This window comes from Lontra canadensis, unplaced genomic scaffold, assembly GCF_010015895.1.
Source record: "Lontra canadensis isolate GAN:19392208 unplaced genomic scaffold, GSC_riverotter_1.0 scaffold1, whole genome shotgun sequence".
NCBI lineage: Eukaryota > Metazoa > Chordata > Mammalia > Carnivora > Mustelidae > Lontra > Lontra canadensis.
In genome coordinates, this window is record NW_022630995.1 from 6,857,468 (window position 1) to 6,875,017 (window position 17,550).

Genomic DNA, 17,550 nt, shown 5'->3' on the forward strand with positions numbered 1-17,550 from the left:
TCTTTGACTACTTTTTTCATTTTATTCAACTTAATGTTCTAGTTATTTTTTCTAAAGTTTAAAATGCCAAACTTTTATTTATTTTTTTGAAGATTGTGTTTATTTATGTGAGAGAGAGCACAATCAGGTTGAAGGGAGAAGCAGACTCCTCGCTGAGCAAGGAGCCTGATGCAGGACTCGATCCTGGGACTCAGGGATCCTGACCTGAGCCAAAGGCAGATGCTTAACTGACTGAGCCACCCAGGTGCCCCTAAAATTCCAAACTTAACAGAATGTGAATTTAGCTAACTATAGAGGGGATGTTACAAAGAAATGGAGTCAAGGGGAGGGTAACAAGGCCAGAACTAAGCAAAAACCAATGGGTGCAGGAAGTTACAAGAATATATAAAAAAATTAGCAAAAGAGCAATGATTTGGCTTCTTATTCTTGCTTAGTGTGTACATATCTGTTCTGTGTTCTATTATCAAAGCTAGGAATTTTGTCTTTGCTCAACTAAATGGAATATTTGTCTAATATACATTGACCACATATATATAGCTCTATTAGAAAATAATGGTAACAATCATAAATCCACAGCAATATCTGCTCATATATGTATCAACAACTAATGCTATATATGCACATATATATATGTATATGGTTTTAGGATATTATTTACAGGAGTGTTATGTGACTTTTCAATACTGTTGCCAGATTTAGCAAACAAAAACAGGATGCCTAATTAAATTTGAATTATAGATAGACCACAAATAATTTTAAAATATAATTATGTCCCATGCACTATCTGGGCCATAAATGCTTATTTAATTGGGCATCGTATATTTTATCTTGCAACCCGCTTCCAGCAAACTCTACCTAACCCACAAAAAGAGTGACAGTGCCCATTAATTCTGTTCCCTGCAGACAGCAGGGGGTATGTCAGGATAAAAAGATCTGCCCTGTGGGGCAGGACACTGGACTTGTAAGTGACAAGTCAGCTCATCATCTCGTTGCTGCAGGTTTCATCTCCTTGAGTGACTGGGCGGAAGCCGTGGAGTCGGTGCTACGGCTGGGACTGCCATGGCGGATGCTGAGGCCACAGCTGGTGAGCAGCTCCATGGATTCCACGTTGGAGTACAAGTCCTGGCTCAAGGACTTGGCCAAGGAACAACTGAGCCGTGAGGTAAATGGTGGGAAGAGGCTGCATGACGCCATTTTGTGGGCCATGAAGCTCCCTGTGGGGAACTTTGAATCGGCAGCAAGTATGGAGAACCCAGAAAAGAAGATGGATGAGAAAAGGGAACTATTTGTTGAGCTTCTGTATGCCAGGTTTTGTGTTAAGTGACTTACATATGTTGCCTCAATTTATCCTCAAAATACCTACCTCATGAGGATGGTATTATCAGCACCATTATACCTACAAGGACGCTGCTCACCAAGCTTCTAGGTTGTAGAACTGGGACTCAAACCCAGGTCTGTCTGACTTCCCGGGCACCATCCTGCTTCCCTCACTTAAAAAAGAAAGAAAGAAAGATAGAAAGAAAGAAAGAAAGAAAGAAAGAAAGAGAGAGAGGGAAAGAAAGAAAGGAAGGAAAAGAAAAGAAGAAAAAAGCTTTATTCAATAAATACTTATTGAATGTATAATGAATGTAAGGCCTTGGGCTAGGTACTTTTTAAAATGGCTTTATTTCAATATAATTCACATACCATACAATTTATCCATTCAAACTGTACAATTCAGTGGTTTTTCATATATTCTCAGATATTTGCAACCATTACCAGAGTCAATTTTAGAACCTTTCCATCCTGGGCTATATGTACTTCTTAAACCCTTAGGTTATTTGGTAGGCTGAAGGGCCTAGGGATAAAATCTCTTCAGGCTGTTTCAACCCTATCTTATTGTCAGGGTTGATTGTGTGTTAATTATATATGAGGACAAGCCTGAACATAAGATATAGAAAGAACGTATATTTTCTTTTGCAGAACATCCAGTCAAGTTTGCTGGAAACACTATATCGGAACCGATCCAACCTGGAGACCATCTTTAGGATCATAGACAGTGACCATTCAGGTAAAGACACTTGTTAGCCTGTCACTTCTGATGTGTAGTATGTACTTGATTTCCCACCTTTCAGTCTCCTTCCTGGTCATTTAACTCTCTACTCAAGCACTTTGGGAGCAAAGTAAATAACACTTAGGCTTATAAATAAATGGCAGAAACTAGAAAAGTATTTTGGCACTAGGAGCAATCCATGTAGATGAGGGGTCGGGCAGAGAACAGTGAAGACAAAAGGGATGAGAACTTCTCATAGGAAAAACCATGATTAGAAGGTGTGCTGTCCCTTATCGTCCTATCAAAGATAGCCATAAAGTACTGAGGAGTGCCTAGAGTAGAAAGGCTTTTACAATCTCATCCCGAAGTATTCTTTTTAAACTTCTTATCTGGAATAACTACAGATTCACAGGATGTTAGCAAAAAATGTACTGGGAGGGGCCCCTGGGTGACTCAGTGGGTTAAGCCTCTGCCTTCGGCTCAGGTCATGATCCCAGGGTCCTGGGATCAAGTTCCGCATCGAGCTCCCTCCTCAGTGGGGAGTCTGCTTCCCCCACTCTCTCTCTGCCTGCCTCTCTGCTTACTTGTGATCTCTCTCTGTCAAATAAATAAATAAAATCTTAAAAAAATATATACAGGGAGGTCTTGTATCCCCTCCTCCTGTTTCCCTACTGGTCCAAAGACCTTTTTCAATGTTACTACACTCTCCCCACCTACTTTTAGGTATAATTCACATACCATATAATTTATCCACTTAAAATGTTCAGTTCACTGGTTCTTAGGATATTCACAAGGTTGTGTAAACATCACCACTATCTAATTATAGAACATTTCATCACCCTAAAAAGAAACCCAGACCTGTTAGCAGTTGCTCTCCATCCCTGTCCCTTCTCCATCAGCCCCTGGAAGCCATTAATCTGCTTTCTGTCTCTAAAGATTTGCCTACTATGGACATTTCGTATAAATGGAATCCTACAATATTATGGCCTTTAGTGTCTGACTTCTACTTTGCATAACGTTTTCACAGTTCTTCCATGTTGCAGCATGTATGAGTTCTTTATTCCTCTTTAGAGCTGGCTAATAATTCCGTCCTATGGATATAAAATATCTACACCATATTTTGTTTATCCACTCCTCGGTTGGTAGATATTTAGATGGTCTCCACTTTTTGGCTGTTATGATGACTCTGTGAATATTTGTGTACAACTTTTTATGTGAACATATGTTTTTTTATTCTCTTGGATGTATTCCTAGGAGTGCAATTGCTGAATCATATCATAAAACTCTGTTTTACTTTTTGAGGAACTGCCAGACTATTTTCTACGGTGGCTATACTCATTTATAATCCTATTAACAAGGTCTGACGGTTCCAGTTTCTCCTTATCCTCCTGTCCTCACAACACTTCCTACCCCTGCCCACCCCCGCCAAAGTCATTCTGCTGGGTGTGCAGTATCTCAAGGCTTTGATTTGCATTTCCTTAATAACCAATGATATTTTGCATCTTTTCATGTGCTTATTGTAAATGTTTATATATTCTCTGGAGAAATGTCAATTCGAATCCTTTGCCTATCTTTTAATTGAGTTATCCATCTTTCTGTTGTTGATTTATGAGAGTTCTTTATATATTCTTGATACTATGCCATGATCAGATATATGATTTGCAAGTATTTTCTCCAACTTTATAGATTGTCTTTTCACTTTCTTGGTGGTTTTCTTTGATTCGCAAAATTTTTTAATTAAAGTCCAATTTATCTTTTTTTCTTGTTTGTGCTTTTGGTGTCATATCTAAGAAACCATGATATAATCCAAGGTGGCAAAGATTTACATCTATGTTTTTTTCCTAAGAGTTTTATACTTTTAGCTCTTCCAATCAGGCCTTTGATTCATTTTGAGTCAATTTTTGTTCATAGTGCAAGGTAGGGGGATAGCTTCATTTTTTACATGAGGATATCCAGTTTTCCACTACCATCTGTTGAAAAAACAATTCTTTCCCCTTTGAATAGTCTTGGAACTCTTGTAAAAAAATCAATTGATCATAGATATATGGGTCCAGAGGCTTTTTATAAGCAAAATAAAATATTTGTTTGGGATGACTTAGTGCCTGGTTTCCCAGCAGGGGCAATATTGACATGTTGGCCTGAACACTTGTTTTTTGGGGGTCCATCCTGTGTACTGTAGGGTATGTAACAGCATTTCTGGCATTTACCCACTAGATTCCAGTAACACCCACCACGGTCATGACAATCAAAAACGTTTCCAAACCTTGGCAAATGTCCCCAGAGGAAGCGAAGCAAAAATGTTCCCAGTTGAGAATCCCTGGTGAACCATTGGTTTTGTGCCACCCTCTTGGTAGTTTAAACTAGATGCAAGGCCTTGGCCATCTTTGTCTGTTCAACGGTAGAGAGCAGGTGTCCCTGCAAGAATGTCAGAGCAAATGGACATGAAAACTAGACTGACTCACTGACCTGAATTCCTCTCTCTGGTAAGGGTTCATCTCACTGGACGAGTTCAGGCAGACTTGGAAGCTGTTCAGCTCTCATATGAACATTGACATCACAGATGACTGCATCTGTGACCTTGCCCGGAGCATTGACTTCAACAAGGATGGCCACATCGACATCAATGAGTTCCTGGAGGCCTTCCGCCTTGTGGAGCAATCCTGCCCAGAGAGCGATGCCTCAGACTGCCCCCAGACCACAGACACTGAGGACAGGGACGGCAGCAAGCCAAGCACACAGTAAGAGCAGCCTGGTGTCCATCTCCTGTGGTGCCTCATAACCAAGACTGAGCTTGTCCCTGCAATAGCTCCCTTATTCTCCAGAGATTTGTGGAATTTTACTCTGAGAAATTGCCTACCAGTGTGCATCAGAATCAGCTCTCTGTGTGTATGTGTGTGTGTGTGTGTGTGTATATATTTAAATATGTAGCTACCCTATCCCTAGCTCAAAAGTTTCACAGGGTAAGACCCAGGTATAAATATTTCAAATTCTCAAGTCTACCCCAGTTAAGAACCACTGATAATTCAATCCCCTCATTGTTTTCATTTTATACCTTTTCATTATTGTTTTGAAAATATCTTATTCGTAAAGGAAAGTTATGAGAAATTTTGCAATCCTGTGACCCAAACATGGATTCTTTTCATTACTTACTTTTTCTTGTTATACTATAGTTTTTATATAATTTAATATTCTTTTTTAAAAAAATAAACTCACATCTACTTGTAAATACTTTCCTGTGTTGCTACATAGTGCTCGTGATTATTAGTTTAATGGCTACGTGATTTCCTTTCAGATGGACACACTGTGATCTGTTCAGCCATTCTCCAGTTGTGAGACATGTGCACTGTTTTTAGCTTTTCATTATTATCCATAACACCATGGTTAATAACTTTGTGCATATAGCTCATTTTACCAGAGTCTTTGGAATTTTACATTTTCTTAAGATAAAAATCCCAGGGATAGATCACTTTGTCACAGAGTGTCACATCAGTCTGTAAGAAGATTTCGAGTAAGGAATTGGCTCACGTGATTGTGGAGGCTGAGAAATCCCAAAACATGCAGTCAGCAAGCAGGAGACCCAGGAGAGCTGACCGTGGTGTGGTCCTGGTCCAAGTCCGCAGGCCCAGTACCAGGAGGGCCGATGGTTTAAGTACTAGTCTGAGCCTGAATCCAAAGGCAGAAGACAGATGTCTCAGCTCAAAGAAATGCAAGCAGAGAGAAGGAATTCTTTTTTATTCAGCCTTCTATTCTATCCAGCCCTACAGTGGATAGGATGAGGCCCACCCACATTTGGAGGGCAATCTACTTTACTCGGTCTACCAATTCAAATGTTAACCTCATCGGGTGTACTCAGAAATAACATCTAACCAAAAATCTGGGGATCCCATGGTCAAGGTGACACAGGTGTGAACATGTTAATGCAGCTTGCTTTTCAGGGCTGAGCACACCCATGAACTCATAAGCAGTGAGTGCAAGCATTTGTAATTTTTGCTAAAGGCGAATGATGGTATTTCCATGCTATTTTAATCTATATTTCTTTTTTTTAAAGATTTTATTTATTTATTTGACAGAAATCACAAGTAGGCAGAGAGACAGGCAGAGAGAGAGGAAGGGAAGCAGACTCCCTGTTGAGCAGAGAGCCCGATGCAGGGCTCGATCCCAGGACCCTGGGATCATGACCCGAGCCGAAGGCAGAGGCTTTAACCCCCTGAGCCACCCAGGCACCCCTTAATCCACATTTCTGACTTAGTGTCTCCCCACCTCATTTTACTTTTAAAGTAAGGAAGTTGAGGTCCAGAACACTAGCTTCGTAAATGATCTAGTTAATGACACAGCCAGGACCAAAACCCGTGATCCCTGCTCCAGCCAGTGTTCTTTCCAGTTTTGCCAGGACTAGACCATCTGGTTGAGTGAGCCCTGGCTCCCCCGGCCCTTTTTCTTACGTGGCAAACAGTCTCTAAAGTGCCCGCAGCCCTTCATGATTTCCTGCTGTTCTTGCCTTTGTGTGATGCTTCCCCGTGAATGCAGCCGGAACCTGTGACTTGCTGCTAATCGACAGAATATGGCGATGGATGGGTGTTGATCCTGTGATCACGTTACATGATATAAAATGTTTGTTGGTGGACTGGAGCAAAAGATGCTCCTACCTGGCCTGATGAAGCGACAGGTGGTCTTCAAGGAACCCACAGGGCAAGGAACTTTGTAGGATCTACACATGGCTTCCAAGGGGAGTCTACACAAAGCCAGGGTCTTCACTCACACAGCTATAAGGAAACACATCTGCAAACAACCCGATTTTGCGCGGAAGCAGATTCTTCCAGATGTGACTGAACTTCCGGAAGGAAACGCAGCCCGGCCAACACCTTGACTGCAGGCGTGTGCGACCTTGAGCTGAGGGTTCGGTGAAGCCATGCCCAGACTCCTGGCCCAAGAAACTGTTAGATAATAAATGTGTGTTGTTCGAAGCCACTAAGTTTGTGGTCATTTGCTCCATAGCATAGAAAATGAACACAACTTCCTTCTTGGAAAATGTTTTATTTTCTTATTCTACTACTCTGGAAAAGTCTGGATTTCCACCGGTGAGTACCATCCAGAGAAGAGTTAAGATATTTTAGTGAATACATATGACCCCTGTATTTATCTTGCCTTATATCTCTATACTTAATCTCTATACTTAAGAGATTAAGTATACTAGTAAACTCATGCTTGTTAAAAAGATTTTATTTATTTTGGAGAGAGAGAGAGACAGCACCACAGTGGGGAGGGGCGGCCGGAGAGGAAGAGAAGGAGACCCCCTGCAGAGCTTGACAGGGGACTCCATCCCAGGACCCTGGGATCATGGCCTGAGCCAAAGACAGATGCTTAACCCGCTGAGCCCCCCAGGAGCCCCTGAACTCATGCTTGTATCGTCTGACGCATCTTCTGCAAACAGCTCAGGCTCAACAAAGTGCTTGTTATTTTCATGTCACTTCATGACATTCCCACTTCGTGGTGATTAAAGGTACACAAATATTCTGAGCCTTCAAAGGCATAGCTCATAAAACGAAGGAATAACTCCGAGTCACTGAGATTGAGCTCTCGGGATCGACTCGCATCTGGGCAAGGGCCCACGAAGACCACCGCTCTCCGAACAAAGGCAAGGGTGGGGCTTATCGAGGCAAAAGCCATGGCGCTTCCCAAGGGATGGCTCAGTTTAACACGTCCTCGGCTTCTCAATCCAGAATTGGGTGTAGTGGAGCTCGGTCGGTTGACCCGTAAACCTGGAGTTCCTTTCTCAACTGTAGACAGCACAGGCACAGATTCCTACCAGGCTGTTCTGCTCGTTCTAACCCATTTTCTGGGAAGAAGTTACTCTGGTGCCTTCTTCAGGGGCGCTCAGTCTTTGCTGTCTTACACCCGTCTGGCTGTGTGTCCCCAGTGGGCAAGTCCTACACGCACACTCAAGACTCAGAAAAGATGTCTTTTCTTGGTTAGCATAGCCAATTAATAGGGAGTTGTTTCAAGGGAGTTGTTTTTTTTAAGATTTTTATTTGTTTGACAGCGAGAGAGCACAAGTAAGCAGAGCGGCAGGCAGAGGGAGAAAGAGAAGCAGGCTCTCCACTGAGTAGGGAGCCCGAAGTGGGGCTGGATCCCAAGACCATGGAATCATGAACTGAGCCAAAGGCAGAGGCTTAACGACTGAGCCATACAGGTGCCCCAAGGGAGTTTTAATTTAAAAGGAATTTTTAATTGTGCGAGGAAGAAATAGCAAAATCATACCTCTAATCCAGTGATGTGGCCTTAAATGCTAATTAAAATCATCTGGGGAGCTTTTAAAACATAGGCTACCTGGGGCGCCTGGGTGGCTCAGTGGGTTAAAGCCTCTGCCTTCGGCTCAGGTCATGATCCCAGGGTCCTGGGATCAAGCCCTGCGTCGGGCTCTCTGCTCCGCAGGGAGACTGCTTCCTCCCCTCTCTCTCTCTGCCTGCCTCTCTGCCTACTTGGGATCTCTCTCTCTGTGTCAAATAAATAAAATCTTACAAAAAAAAAAAAAATAGGCTTCCTGTGGCCCCACTCTAGACAGACTACATAATTGGTGAGAGGCCATGCTAGCGGGTTGTTTTAAATGCTCCCCAGGTGTTTCTGACGAGCGGCCCGGCTTGAGTCCTGCTAAGCTAACTGGGTTACCCTGCAGCAGTGACGGGTGATGACCTGGTAAGACCTTCAGCACTATTTGCTCTGGTTTCACTGTAAATATGAGAGGCCAATTCAGAAACCTAACAATTTGGATTTAAGATGAGGAAAGTGTCAAATACCCCCAAGTAGTATTAACAGATTGACGGAGAGAGATGAAACATGTACACTTCACTTGGAGGTTTTTTTTTTTTTCTTTTTTAAGATTTTATTTGACAGACAGAGGGATCACAAGCAGAGAGGCAGGCAGAGAGAGAGGGGAGGAAGCAGGCTCCCTGCTGAGCAGAGAACCCAATGCATAGCTTGATCCCAGGACCCGGGATCATGACCTGAGCTGAAGGCAGAGGCTTTAACCCACTGAGCCACCCAGGCGACTTCACTTGGAGTTGTAATGGACATTCAAAACTTAACGTTTACAAAATAAGCTCCTATGTTCCTCCAAAAATCTGTTCTCTTGTGATCTGATTACATGTCAATTTCATTTTACCATTTTCCTTGGGCAAAACAAACCAAAAAACACACAAAACCCAAAAAACTTCTCTCTTTTTCATTTCCCACATCCAATCCATCTGCAAATCTTGTGGACTCTACCTTCAAAACACCTGGGATGTAAGGAACCTCTCCTTACTCCTCCATTGCTACCTCCCTAGTCTAAGCCAAAGCATTTCTCACTCTCCGCACTTTGTCCATTACCTATGTCGCTGCGATTCTCAAAGTTTTTGATCACAGGATCCTTTTACACTGTTAAAAATTATTTAGGATCCCAAAGAGCTTTTCCTTATATGGGTTATATCTGTCGATGTTGACTGTATTAAAAATTGAAACTGAGAAATAGTTAAGATACTTATTGTTTAAAAAGAACAAAATGTCTATTAAATGTTAACAATAAATTACATATTTTTAAATTTTTTATTTTGAAATAATTATAGACCATAAGGAGTTAAATAATGCAGAGAGATCCCGTGTTCCCATCACCCTCCCCAACTCACTTCACTACAGTGAATTGTCAAAATCAAGAAATTGATAATAAATAACATATATTAAAGAAAATCAACTATATATCACAGAGCAGAAAAATAGAAGAGTGGCATAGTTTTAATGTCTGGCTTATTGGAAGACAGCTGGATTACTGTATCTGCTTCTACAGGCAATCTGCTGTGATGCGGTTTGTTGGCTGAAGTATGTGAAGGAAATCCAGCCTCTTATAGATATGTAATTGAAAAAGAATAGAGTATTTTAATAACCTTTTCAGATCATTGTGTGTAACCAATCTTCTCTGATACTACACCAGAATTTGACAAATAGTAGTTCTTAAACATTAGTAGAAATGAGTAATTTAAACCATAACCATAAACGTCTCATGCAGGTCACACCATACAGCCAAAGACCACAAGGAACACACCTAAAACTGAACAAAGTTAGGTTTGCTGGATGTTCCAACCCAGCCAGTAGCAGCCCAAGCTGAGAAAACATGGAGCAGAAGAATCACCCAGCCGAGCCCCGTTGACCCACAGAATCATGAACTATAATAAATGGTTATTGATGTCCTAAGCCACTAAGTTTGGGGATAGTTGCATAAATAAACCGAAACACTGACAATTCAGGGAATTAAAATTTAGCCATGTTAATCAAAATGGAAGAATAATTTTAGGAAGTGCTCATACTTACCCAAAACATTGTTTTCTAAAGATATACTGGTTTTCTTTTTCCGTTTTGAGATTTTTGACATGTCTTCAATTTGTAAGTATTTTGGGGCACTGTTGTCTATTAAACAATTATGCCTGCCCCCGGACATAGAATATACATGCAAGTATAATTAATGGTCCATAAATCTTTAACAATCTTTAAATGTGAGTGTTTATTTCTGTAGAACTCAAAACTTCTTTGATCTGTATTTTAATTAATTAATTAATTAATTTTTTTAAATTTTATTTATTTGAGAGAGAGACAGAGAGAGTACAAGCAGGGGCAGGGGCAGAGAGAGAAGCAGACACTCCACCAACCAGCAACCCCAAAGTGGGGCCCAATCCCATAACCCTGAGATCACAACCCAAGCCAAAGTCAGACACCAAACCAACTGAGCCACCCAGGTGCCCCTGTATTTTCATTTTAAAACAAAGGCATTAAATTCTCAATCTGTGGGTTATTGTTTTGAAATATTTCCCAGTTATAGACTCAGAGAGTCTTATGAATTGTAAGGGACTTTAGATACTAAGTACAATCTCAAAACCACTTCTTGGTAGGTGTCTGCTGGGACGCTCCAGGGAGGAGGTCACCGCCCTTAGAGGCTGCCCAGCTCCGTTTGGAGGGAGATGTATGTGTTAAGTTCTCTCTGGTGTCCAACATCAGGCGAGTATGAGGATCTGGAGTCAGAAGGTTTGGACGTCAGTTCTTGGCTATGGGATCTGGGAGGTCACCTGTCTGACTCCCAGAGATCCAGCTCTTTTGGAGGCAGAAAGTAGCCGTAAATACCCACACAGGTGTGTTGAGATTCTGGGGACAAATTAACATAAAAACAGAAGCAGAATTATCATGACATAACCTTCACCTTAGTCTTAAACTAAATGATACAGAGCTGAAACTCCTTATTACTAACTGATTATAAACCATTTTATTTTTTCTCCCCAAAAGAAGATAATTTTAGGCACGCATTTCTTTTTGCAAACAGATTAGAGTCATTAATATATTTCTTTTTATCTTAATTTTAAATAGTTCAAGTGTACTCACTTGGGTTTTTTTTTCTTTCTTTTTCATTAAATTTATTTTTCTGGTATCTTATATATGGGAAATGATATTGGTTCTTCAATTACAGTATTGAGGTAATGTTTTCTTTTAAAAAAAGTGTTCATACTTGGGGGGGGAGCACCTGAGTGGCTCAGTCAGTTAAGCATCTGCCTTCGGTTCAGGTCACGATCCCAGTGTCCTGGGACTGAACCCTGCATCAGGCTCCCTGTTCAGTGGGGAGTCTGCTTCTCCCTCTCCCTCTGCCTTTCCTTGCTCATGTTCTTTCTCTGTCTCTCTCGCTCTCTCTCAAATAAATAAATAAATAATGTTTAAAAAGTATCCATACTTACCTGGTAGGGGAAGCACCATGATCACAAAGGTGGTTTTCCCAGGCGAGACTTATCCATTGCACTATGGATGTGCTGACCCCTGCAATTTCCCCAAATGGAGGAAACGCTGCATAATTTGTGGTAATGGGGGACTGCACTCACACTGTCCCCTAAAAATAAAATAAAATAAAATAAAATAAAATAAAATAAAATAAAATAAAATAAAATAAAATAAAATAAATAAAGCATCCACAGAGTTTGGGAAACACTGGCCTTGCAGAAGAAGTCTAAACTCTATGATCTAGTCTGTGTCCACCTCTGTAATCTCAAAACTGAGCAGCTTCCCCAACCCTTTCTAGCCACTTGGATCTCCATATGATCCCCCAATTATACTCTACCTTTCACAGTGTTTCCTGGATCCTAAATGGCCCATGTACCCTTTGGCCCAGCCTCATTCTTCAAGACCCCCACTCAAATGCCTTCTCCTCTGTGAAGCCTTCTAGTGACCCGTCCCCTCCTCAGTTGCTCACCTTGGGTTCCTTCCGGTGGAGCCGGAATCACACCCTCACAGCAGTGACTGGCTTCCGTCCAGCCTCCACTACCTCCTTAGGAGCACAGGGCAGGTGTCATGTCCTATTTGCCGAACATCGCTGGCAACTGGCCAGGCATGCACTAAGCCCTCCATAAATATCATCTGAGTTAGTGAACATTAATAAAGGCCAAAAATATCCTTGTTTCTGAACTGGAATCCACCACCAGCTTACAAATTCAGCATGAAGTATCTCTGGAAGATTCATGGTCAGAAAAAAAAGAAAAGGATCACACTGAAGTCAACGTAGTCATGGCAACAAAAATTCCTTAAAAAAAAAAAACAAAGATTAAAAAACAGCTACACAAAGATTTTTACTTAGGTGATGATCTGCTGGTGTCATGAGCACACAGGGACACAGGCAATGTAAGGGCCTGCTTAGCCTGAGGGAGTCATTTTGTGTTTATGCAGTGAACTTAGATTGACCCCGCCCCTCCCAGAGGAACTTACTTGCAAAGCCCAGATACAAGGGCGGGTCAGGCCAGGTGGAGACATCCAATCAGTGGGGCACGCATATATCTACTAGGGTAAATTGAAATTCAATTGGCCACCCGTGTGTAACCTACCATGACTGCGCAGTTTTCTCTGTGTATTGCAATCTCATTGGCCACCTGTGTATAGCTGGGCTCAACCACCTCTATAAAAGTTAGTCTGTGAGGCTGGGAGGGGGTCTTCTCTTTGTAACAGATGCCCCCGCCGGTGGGTTTGATTCTCGATGCTTGGCGCGAAATAAAGCTTTGCTCGACCTTCGCTTTGTATCAGTCTCGCTCCTTTGATTACGGACCCTAACAGGCACCCTCCAACATTGTTGGGGAAGGTGTACCCTCCTGAAGAAATGCTCGTTCTCCTGGACTCGTCATCCCACTTGTAGGTGACGACCTCCAGAAACACTCGGTCCTACAGACCCTGCACGAGAGACGCACATGGCAGCATCGCTTGTAACGGAGACACACAGCAAACCTCCCATCTACACCGGAGTCTGTCAATGAGGGAGGGGACAGACAGGTTCTGCGCCCCCTCTGCCTACAGAACCCAGCGCAGCACTGAAGAGAATACTCTGCTGTAATGTTCCCTGTCCCGCTCCAGCGGTGGGTCCCCGGTGAATCCGGGGACCTCACCCGTGCAGTGGCCCAGGAACGTCGTGAGCGACATCCTGCGAGCACTCTTACTGCCAAGGCTGCTATCACTCAGTGTCCTCTGAGGTTTTCTAATCCTCATGGGACAGTTTCGGAATTGAAAAAAATACAATAAAAATACACGTCTAAAAACTAAAAAGGGGCCTCTGTGCCTCAGTAAATCGTGCTTTTCACGCCACCAGGTGTCACTCTGAGCAAATGCCCTGTGTCTCCAACGGGGTGGCCAGAACGTGCTGTGGCTCCTGGTCCTTCCCGAAACCGCCAGATCGGGTCTCGGGGAAGGCGGACATCCGGAAAGCGACCCCGTAGAGCTCCGGGCGCCGAGTGGCTGCGTCTGGAAGGGGAGACAGGGGTGTAGACTGGTGAAGCCAGGACGTCGGGGAGGCCGGGACAAGCTGGGAAAGGGATGCTCGCTCGCCCGCCACCGCCCGCAGCTCCTCGTCCCGTCGGCCGTAATCTCTGTGCGTGTGGGCCGCCCTGACCTCTGGTCTTGTCTCCAAAATGGCTGCCTTCAGGCAAGACCTTCCAGCGCCCAGCAAGGAGTTTTGGAAGAGGGAGAAAATCCAGGTGGAATCTGACCAGAGTCTGACCAAATTTCCAGCACCTACTAAATTACAGGAGCTACGAGGCCCAGCGGAGGGTGCCAAAGGACAGCAGGAGTTACTGTGTAGTCCAGCAAAATCCAGGATGGGGAACGTACCGGACAAACGAAGTGGTTTCTTCAAAAATAATTTACGGGGAGACAAAACAAAAAGAGAGGAAAGGGCGGCCCTCAGATTAAAAGGAGATCAAGGTCCATATCAAGCAGTTGCAATGTACTTGTATTGATCCAATCTACTTGGATCCCTGATCAAATACACTGTAAAAAAAACAAAAATCAGAGATGTGTGAATACTGACCAGGTGTGTGATGATATGAGGGGATTATTATTCATTTTTAGGTATGATAATGATTTTGAGATTATTTTGCTTTCAGGTCCTTAGAGAAACATACTGAAATATTTACTGGGATTTGTTCCCAAATAGGAAGCAGTGGATGAGACTATAGATGAAGTCACACTGGCCCTGAGTTGATCATTATTGAGGCTGGTTGATGATTACACGAAAGTTAATTATACTGTCCTCTTTTAATTATACTGTCCTCTTTACGTTCTTTGTTTGAATTTTTCTGTAATAAATTTGAAATTAGACATCAGTGTTCAGGTAGAGGGAGCAGGTTCCACACTGGCCAAAGCAAACAACCAAACGAGATCTCTAGGGCACAGCTGGAACTAGAGGAGAACCATCAGAGTCATGGAGCTTCAGAGTGGACAGGAGTTGAATAAACACAGTTTATTCATTTTGTGGGAGTGGGGGGAGGGGAATCACCACATCTCATTCAGCCTCAGTTTCCTCATCTATAAGATGGGCATCGTACAACAGTATTTTCCAGGGGAGGAAATGAGAGAAGCATATGAAAGAGTATTCTGAACACGGAGGACCTTGGGAGATGGAGAGGAGAAGGGAGTTGGGGGAAATTGGAGGGGGAGATGAACCATGAGGGACTGTGGACTCTGAGAAACAAATGAGGGTTTTGGAGGGGAGGGGGTTGGGGGATGGGTGAGCCTGGTGGTGGGTATTAAGGAGGGCACATATTGTATGGAGCACTGGGTGTGGTGCATAAACAATGAATCTTGGAACACTGAAAAAATAAAGTTAAAAAAAACAAACTGAAACCCATAGTAAAGTACTACCCAGGTACTAGTAGTCTTTTATGTGATAATCCTAGCTCATTTATTCACACACGTTTTCCATAAATGTTTATGGGATGCCAGAGGCTATGTTAGGCACCACAAATACAAAGATGACAGGTTGCTAGCTCTGCTTTATCTAATTCAGTGTTTCTCAACCCTGGATGTGCACTAAGGATCCCAATGGCTGGGCATCACCCCAGAACAATTGAATCAGAATCTCTAGGTATGGGACCTGGCATAGAGATTTTTAAATTTTTTTAAGTTTCACAGGTGATTGATTCCACTATGCATCCAGGTTAAGAACACTTTGTCTGCTTGATCTTTGATCAAGGAAGAGCAATGAGCAGTCGTTGCGAAGATAGGGTGTTGGTTTATGTGGTTCTCAGACTTTTAATGAACGGAGGCGTCCTCTAGGTGTTCACTTCCTGGAAGGACAGGCTTTGTCCAGCTCTAGAGCCGTGCTGTCCTCTGGCCACATCTGACCTCCTCATTTGACACAGGAGTAAGATAATTTTGGATATTTTCCATGGAATCTAATGTTGGGTTTTTCTTCCTTATGGGGAATTTATCTTCTCTGATTATAAAAGCTTTTGGGTTTTGTAAACTTCCCAGTTTCAGGCGCGAGCAAGAGAGACGGGTCAGAATTCCTGAGTCACATGCCAGGTCAGACCTTCCAGAGTTTGCACCCCTGAGTCATGCTGAACACTGAAACCATGGGACTGGAGGTAGGACAGCAGTGAGCCTGGCCGCACCATTCGACCCAGCACAGAATTCCCCAGCAGCAACTTCCTGTTCCGTCTTCCTCTTTGTTCAGAAGGCTCTGAAAGGAGAGAAGCAGGATCAATGGAAATGCCTAAGAAAGGAAAGAAAATCTTGGTTAAAAAGTAAAACTTCTGGAGAGACAAGATAAAATAATTTTGGGAGAGCAGAGTTCCTAACTCTCCAATCTCTGTCGTAGAGGTAGGAGTTGTAGAAAACCATGGAAATAAAGATTGACTTGCAGTGGTGTCTTACTGGACTTCTTCTCTTTACACATCCAGGCACCTTTCTCCCTCAACACACAGGTTCAAATGCAAGCACCTAGAGGGATCTTTCTGGGCACAGAGGAAGCTGAAGGGGGAAAAAAGCTCACGCTGTGAAATCACAGATGCTAAGTGAAATCCCAGCTCTGACCCTTACCTGCTGTGCGGCCTTGAGTAAAATGCTCAAATGTTTTCCTATCTGTAAAGTAGGGTTCGTGATAGTACCCACTTAATAAGGTTGCTGGAAGATTAAAGAAGATAAAACTTGAATGCGATTAGATGACGTAATGAATGCTCAGCACAATATCCACTGAATAATAAACTATAATTAAGTTTTTCAGAGGATCTACTGCCGGAAGTCCCCTAGACCATTGTTTCTTATACTTGTTTGTGCGTATGAATCACCTGGAGACCTTGTTAGAAGCATATTCGGGGCACAGAGTTCTAGTTTGGGAAGATGGAAAAATTCTGGAATGGGGTGTGAGGTTGCACTACAATGTGAATGTACTTCGTGCCCCTGAACTGTACATTTAAAAATGGGTAAGACGGCAAACTTTATGTACGTTTACAGTATATTAAAAACTTAAAAAAGTAAACAAACCACACATTCAGTAGCATTTCTAGTGAGCTCTCAGGCTGACAATCTGGTTTGAAGACCACACTTTGGGCAGCAAGGTCCCCTAAATAATGAAGCCCTACCGTCCCATTCACGCCGCACTTGACGGTTCACATAAGGCATTTCTATATCCCTGGTCTCTGTGACCCCCACAGTAACAGCACATGCAACAGTAGCTACAGCAAATGTAATTCTTCCTCACCTGCAGACAACACCTTGATCTTGGTAGTAGGGCTTAATATAAAATCAGGGCTGCTTCTTTATATGGGCAGACAGGATCTTGGGGGACTCTCCACTTTTTTCTGTTTTGCTGCATTTTTTAGGCCAAGTCTCCCATGAAAATGCTTTCTACATCAATTTAGGGCTTTTCTTCACCATTTACGTTTGTGCTTCAGACTACAGATGGGCCCTGTGGCCCAAATAGGGAATGTTTGGGTTGCCTGGGTGGCTCAGCCGGTTAAGCCTCTGCCTTCTGCTCAGGTCATGATTGCAGGGTCCTGGGATCCAGTCCTGCATCGGGCAACTTGCTCAGCAGGGAGCCTGCTTCTCTCTCTACCTGCTACTCCCCCTGCTTGTGCGCTCTCTCTCTAACAAATAAATAAATAAAAATCTAGAAAGGAAGGAAGGACGGACAGAAGGAAGAACATTGGCTTCACCCCTTGGATACTTGCCTTCCTCCCAGTCCGGTAGGAAGCATT

General features: G+C 43.0%; 1 protein-coding gene and 1 non-coding gene across 3 annotated transcripts in view; both read left to right on the plus strand.

Annotated features, from left to right (window-relative positions):
- Positions 1–5,239, plus strand: part of PPEF2 (protein phosphatase with EF-hand domain 2) — a 29,064-nt gene extending 23,825 nt beyond the window's left edge. For both annotated transcript variants that reach the window (XM_032838326.1, XM_032838406.1), the window contains 3 exons: positions 999–1,162; positions 1,963–2,050; positions 4,521–5,239. In XM_032838326.1, the coding sequence (XP_032694217.1) occupies positions 999–1,162; positions 1,963–2,050; positions 4,521–4,774 (506 nt within the window). In that variant the 3' untranslated portion in view covers positions 4,775–5,239. The remainder of the gene's footprint in view (positions 1–998; positions 1,163–1,962; positions 2,051–4,520) is intronic.
- A 6,531-nt stretch (positions 5,240–11,770) lies between these two features.
- LOC116871902 lies at positions 11,771–11,930 on the plus strand. The gene has a single exon (XR_004383557.1). It is a non-coding gene; the product is annotated as a U1 spliceosomal RNA (small nuclear RNA).
- The last annotated feature ends 5,620 nt before the right edge of the window (positions 11,931–17,550 follow it).